This window comes from Elephantulus edwardii, unplaced genomic scaffold, assembly GCF_000299155.1.
Source record: "Elephantulus edwardii isolate Elephantulus edwardi_28Jun2011 unplaced genomic scaffold, EleEdw1.0 scaffold00315, whole genome shotgun sequence".
NCBI classification, from domain to species: Eukaryota; Metazoa; Chordata; class Mammalia; order Macroscelidea; family Macroscelididae; genus Elephantulus; species Elephantulus edwardii.
In genome coordinates, this window is record NW_006400065.1 from 2,175,426 (window position 1) to 2,181,726 (window position 6,301).

General features: G+C 45.7%; 1 protein-coding gene across 1 annotated transcript; it reads right to left on the reverse strand.

Annotated features, from left to right (window-relative positions):
- Window positions 1-263: 263 nt before the first annotated feature.
- On the reverse strand, window positions 264-3,936 carry IGFL4 (IGF-like family member 4). Its single transcript, XM_006901281.1, has 4 exons — window positions 3,918-3,936; window positions 3,541-3,591; window positions 3,162-3,421; window positions 264-275 (listed from the first exon to the last, which is right to left on the reverse strand). The coding sequence occupies exons 1-4, from the start codon at window positions 3,934-3,936 to the stop codon at window positions 264-266; spliced, it is 342 nt and encodes a 113-aa protein (XP_006901343.1).
- Between the last annotated feature and the right edge of the window lie 2,365 nt (window positions 3,937-6,301).

Consider the following 6,301-nt stretch of genomic DNA (forward strand, 5'->3'; position numbering starts at 1 on the left):
GCAAAACAATAAAATAATTTTTCTTTTCCAAGAGGGTAGTGTACTGGGGGAAGGGGTGTGCAGGGAGAAAAGTGCATCAGTGAATGAATGGAAATCCAAAGTCTCTGTAAATTATCATTGAAATTAATAATAATAATAATAAAAACTGATCTGTTACTTCACCACCACCACTCAATAATCAACTGAACGGTGTTTATCTTTGACTCTTGTTTGGGTTCCAGCCTAGCAGGGGAAGTGTCTCAGGAGAACTGTTTACAGAAAGACTAGGAGTCCAGCTGAAAAACAAGGAACAGGCTGTATCCGGAGGTGGTGGCCTCTATTCATCGTTGGGTCTGCAATGCCATCAGCCAGGCTAGAGAGTGTGCATTCAGGCTTATGGCAGTTAAGTAGTTAATAATCAAACTGATACTGATCGCAAGGGGTTCTTTGTTCTGCCCACGAAATACCCCTCAAAGAAATCCAAAAAACGTCTGAAATTTTAAGAGCGTTTATTATAGTTTATTATATTATTCCCATGCGTGGGGACTTTTCTCCTTCCTCAGGAAGGTGGTGAAGGAAGAAAAGCCTCGAGTTTCCCCTCCCACTTGCTTTTTTTATTTTTTATTTTATTTTATTTTAATTTTTTTTTTTGTGCGTGTACCGTCAGATCAGATATGACTGGTACAGAAGGAGATTGTCCCTCCTTCTCCAGCAGAACATCTGGTGGATTCAAACCGCGTACCTCTGGGATTGCAGTGCAACTTCTTGCCACTAGGCCACCAGAGCTCCCCCTCCCACTTGCTTTTATAGCTCTTTCTTGAGTGCCCCTGTTAGGGCAAAGAGATTGGCGGGCCGGGGGATCAGTCATTTTGTGGGCTTTTGATGGGCTGGTTACTTTGCCCACCTTTACTTCTTCTGTGTCACGTAGACACTAGTTAATTCCTTACTTTTCAAGGACAGACCAGGCTTTACCCGGGGCACTCGTGTTTGCCCTAAGCGAAGAATTTTTATGGCCCGCTGCTGCCTCTAGCGTTAATGGGGGTTTATAAAAAATGGGGTTTCTGCTGTCCCTTCATTCTTTCCATCATCAATCACCAGTCATTGCACACAGTTTGAGCATGTTGTCAGGAAGAGAGAGCCTTTGAAAAATGACATCATGCTGAGGAAGGGGAGGAGGGTGAGAGGAATAAAGGAGGACCTTCAGCAAGGCGGGCTGACATGGTGACTGTGTCGTGGTGGCTGGCATCGTGAGGATGGCGCAGGGTCCGGCAACGTCTCCAGCTCTTGTTTACAGGATCATTTTGAGTCGTAGTGTACTACTTGATGGCACCTAACAATGACAACAACAACATAAGTTATCACAAGCCTAGGGGTTGATTAATCCATTGAGAATATCTTTTTCCCAGCAGAGGGTTGGTTGGGACGGTCTCCCACCATTTACAGATGAAGGTGGGGAGCAGGGGGAAGGGAAAGTGAGGAAGAGGAGGGGAGAGAACATGAGAAAGAGACAGAAACATATGCCTGTCTCAGCTGCCCCGAGGTGGAAGCTAGAGATGGGATGATGGAGAAGAGTACTGAGTATCCACGCTGAAAGAACAAAGAGAGATATTCGTGGAAAAAGTGGAGCCGGTGCTCTCCTCAGAGGCAAGGATGGTGAAGCTTCATCTCACTTACTTTGGCCATGTTGCTAGGAAAGGCTATTTCTTGGAAAGGGACATCATACTTGGAAACGGGGAGGGTCAGTGAGAGAGAGGAAGACCCTCAGTGAGATGCATTAACACAGTGACTGCAGCAATGGGGTCTAGTGTGTCCGGGGTGATAAGGTTGGCACAGGATAGGACAGGGTTCAGAGCTGTTGTTCATAGGGTTGCTATGAGTTGTATGGGACTCAATGGCACCTAACAACAACAACAACACCAATAACAATAACAATATATTGGCAGACACTGTTATAAAACAGGACTGATATGGGTTGGGGGGAAATGAAGAAATGAGGGAATAAATAATGAACACTGCATTTAAACAGAAGAGGGAAAGAATTGTCTAAAAGAAATATATGATTAGGTATTATTTGCATGAAAACAATCCAGATTAAGAAGTGCATGGCAAAGTGGACTGGGGAGTGGGGGGAGGGAGGAAATTGTGCAACAGTGAAAGAATCTTTTAAAAGAGCAAAGTGAACTAGGAAGGGGGTAGGGAGGAAAATGTGCAACAATGAATGAATGAAAATCCAAGTTTTCTGTAAACTTTTGTTAAAATATTAATATAATAAACCAACTATGAGATATCATCTTACCCCAGTAAGAATAGCAAAATTTAACAGAGTAGCAAACATAAAATGCTGGTGAGATTGCAGAGAAACTGGAACCCTTATTCACTGTTAGTGGGAGCGTAAAATGGTGCTACCACTCTGGAAGGCTGTATGGCGCTTTCTCAGAAAATTGGAAATAGAAATACCATTTGACTCAGCAATTCTACTATAGGAAATATACCCTAAAGAAACCATAACTGCCATTCAAGCAGATACATGCACATCCTTGTTTATCGGCTTTGTTCACAATAGCAAAAAGCTGGAAACAATTCAAGTGCCCATCCACAAAAGAATGGATAGAGAAGCTCTGGTACATGTATTCACACAATGGAATACTATGCTGCATTGAAAAACAAGGAACGCATGCACCATTTTACAAAATGGGTGATCTTGGAGAACATTATGCTGAGTGATATATCTCAGTCACAAAAGAATAAATATTGCAAATAGTGCCACTTGTAAAACAGGACTGACATCAGGGTTGGGGGGAGACTGAGAAAGAGAGGATAAATAATGGATGCTGCATTGAAACAGATGAGGGAGAGAATTGTTAAAAGAGATGTATGATTAGGTATTATTGTCATGACAGGAGTCCAGAACGAAGTCCATAGTGGAGTAGACTTGGGGGGAGGGATTCTATAACAATGAAAGAATTTTTCTTTTACTTTTCAAAGAGTGAATTGGGGAGGAGGGGTGGGCAGGGAGAAAGTGCAACAATGAATGAATGGAAATCCAAAGTCTCTGTAAACTTTCATTAAAATTAATATAAAAATATTAATACAAAGATAATAATACCCCCCCAAAACCCTATACTTTGGCAGAAAAACTGTCCCCTTTCCTCGTTCACTCTGGCCAGGTCTAGATCCCTTACCTGGATGCAGATCCTGGTGATGGGGGAGGACACGCAGTTGGACTTCTTACCTGGGACCCTGAACCTCACCACTAACTGATTCCAGGAGCCCAGGGTCTCGTGGCAACATTGCTGGAAGCAGGGCCAGTAGGGACAGTTGTGGCCACAGACACGGGTCTGGTTCAGGAGTAGGATAGTCCCTTCATCACAGCACTGCTCCAACGGGTTGTAAATCTTGTCTCCACACTTGGGCACTGGCTGGCACATCCACAGTTCAGAGTCTGGGGGAGTCAGAACTGGAGTGGGCTCCCAGGTCCTGTCCCTGGTGTCTGGGAACCCCCATCAGACCCACAGAGCTGCCTTCTCTCTCCTTCCTCCTCAATATCTCGTCTGTCCTTACCTGCTTGCCCTTCTGAGCTAGAGCATAGAAGTTCAACAAGGAAAACAGCAGCTGGGAAGTAGAAGAAAACGAATGGGAGCTTATCAATCTGATGCTCATGTGGCACCAGAAGTCCCCATGATATCGCAGAGTTGGTCTTTGAGCTTAGAGTGGTCCTTGAGGCTGGGCTTGGGAGGGGAGAAAAAGCAGGGAGGGTTCTGGAAAGAGCTAAGATTCAGAAATTTGCAGCTTGGGAGAGAGAGTGATGATGTCAGAGATAATGAGAAGATGGGAAATCCACAACAGAACTGGGGGAGAGAGAAGCAGGTTTGAGACGTGAAGATCGAAGCAGAATGCAATGAGTGTTAGTGGGGACTTGAGGACTAGGACTGACTCACCCAAGATCCGAGGCACCATGCTTCCAGGCTAGGCTGCAGGGTGGTGGGAAAAAAGTCACAGAAGGAGGAGGCTGGGACAATGGCTGCTACTTATAAACAGCCACACCCGGGGAATCTGTTTTGCCATATCTCAACAGAAGCGTGGGTATTTTCAGAAAAAGAGAGATAAGTATAACTGCGTGCAAAAAAACCCAAAACCAAACCAACAACCAAAAACCCCCACCACAAACCAAAGCAGCCAAACTTGAATAAATTGAAGTCTTCTAAAGCAGTTTTAGCGGACTGTCGGACTGTCGTGTTGCCAAGCCCTTCGCCTCAAGGTAAATGTTACCTGCAGCTCTACTTGCAGCCTTTGATGAGGGTCTCCTTTGACTAAGGGGAATGCCAGTTGTGAAAAATCCCTTGGATTTCCCTCCCATGTGTGCCAGCCCCTTGCCAAGAGGCAGCTGTTTCTAGACTTCCTCCACTACCTCTACACGCTCTAAATGTCAACCTCCTTTCAAGCCTGCAATGCTTATTTTTCAGAGTCTTTAGGAAGGTGCATCAGGAAGCCTCAACTTCACCATGAAAAGCTCACTCACTCACTCACTTGTTGCTGTTTGAATTAGAGGTAACTTACAGCAGAACCTCCAGAGGTTTGCACGAACAACAAAGCTGAAAATACTCTCTTCTTTCAACTGTAAATAACAGAGTGCCTACGAGGGACTGTGCTGCCTCCTCAAAACTGTTCGGATTAGCAGCCGGATGTTTCTGAGAGGTGAGGGGACAGATTCAGGGAGGGACAGACCTGGGTAAGATGCCTGCACTTCAGCCCCTAACCGCAGATTCACCAGATTCACTGAACAGAATCGCTTGCTCATAGACTTCCAAAGTCAAGAAGATGCAACCAGGAAGCTGAAGGGCGTGATTAGAAAACGATGCGTCCTTGGCGTGCTTCCCAGATTGTTTGTAGAGAGTCTCCTGGAATATGCCCATCCTCGCCGACAACAGAAGAGCAAATGTCAGAGCCCCAATACGGATCGAAATATCATATGCAGGGGCATGGCGATGTTGAGGTTCAGTGCGTAGTGGTTCACCACACTGAGGATAAAGAACATGGTGAGCATTACCGCGTAGTACCTTATTGGGATAGCTGGCCGCGTCCTTTCCAAGTCCACTTCAAAGAGAAGGCCTTCCACAGCTGTATAAATAAAAACTGGAAGACCACGGTGCTGCAGCAGCCTGCGAACACCACGCGCGAATGGTGAGCGCGCATTGCCGAGCGCGCCGGGCAGAGCGCGCTACCCCCAGATGCCGGGCCGCTCCCACCGCTGCGCCTCCGTGCATCACCGAGACCCTGGGCATGCTGCTCTCCACCGGGCCTGTCCCTGTAGCCGGACTATTTATTTATTTTTAAACATCAAACATGTTTTCTTTTTAGTTTCTCCCCATTTGTGCACATTTTCTTCCTCCCTCCTCCAGCCCTCTCCTCAACGCATCCCTTATTCCAGACTGGTGTCATACAATATAAATGCCTAATCATATGTTCTTTTCAGACAGTTCTTCCTCTCGTCTTATCTAATACAGTGTTCATTATCTATCCACTCATTTCCCCTTCTATCCCCAACTCCACCACGTCTGCCCGTCTGCCCTATTTTAGAACAACAGTGTTATGCAGTATTTGATCTTTTGTGACTGAGATATTTCACTCAACATAACAACCTCCAGAATCCTCCACATTGTGTATTTTTTGTTTTTAAAATTTTATTTTATTAATTTTAATGAACATTTACAGAGAATTTGAATTTCTATTCATTCATCGTTGCACTTTTCTCCCTGCCTACCCCTCCTCTCCAGTTTGCTCGTCTTTGAAAAGTAAAAGAAACATTCCTTCATTGGTATACAATCCCCATCCCCACCCCGCAATGCCCCAAGCCACCGCCACTAGTACATACACTCCACTATTGTTGTTGTTGTTTGGTGCCGTCGAGTCATAACTCTATGAACGAAAGGCCTGAGCACTGTTTGTACATAGTTTCCAGAGGCAAGCCATTTAGGAAGTGGATGCTGCTCCTGCTTCCAGGCTCGTTTTAGTCGGGAAGCTCCAGCCAACACTGTCCACCATGGGTACCCATTACCATGATTGGCACATCACTGTCACAGTCTTCAGCATCACAGCAACCATGAGTTACCTCTGTACAGGAACACACAGACCAGTGCTACACCACCTGGAAGAATGTTTGATAGGAAAACAATTTGAAACCTGGTTGGCTCCTCCCAGGGTCTCTGGAACTTCTCCTTGCCAGAAGGAGCATGGTGGTGTGAGCGCGGGAATCATAGTGGCAAGCTTTTGGAGTCGAGTGCTTTTCCGGGCATGTGTTTGGCATGCAGGTTTGCTCCGCCCC

What these genes read in the sequence shown, in the direction of transcription:
- IGFL4 (XM_006901281.1), bottom strand. An exon ending in TAGCTCAGAAGGGCAAGCAG is followed by an intron (nt 3,422 to 3,540) that starts GTAAGGACAGAC and finishes TGACTCCCCCAG; the next exon opens with ACTCTGAACTGTGGATGTGC.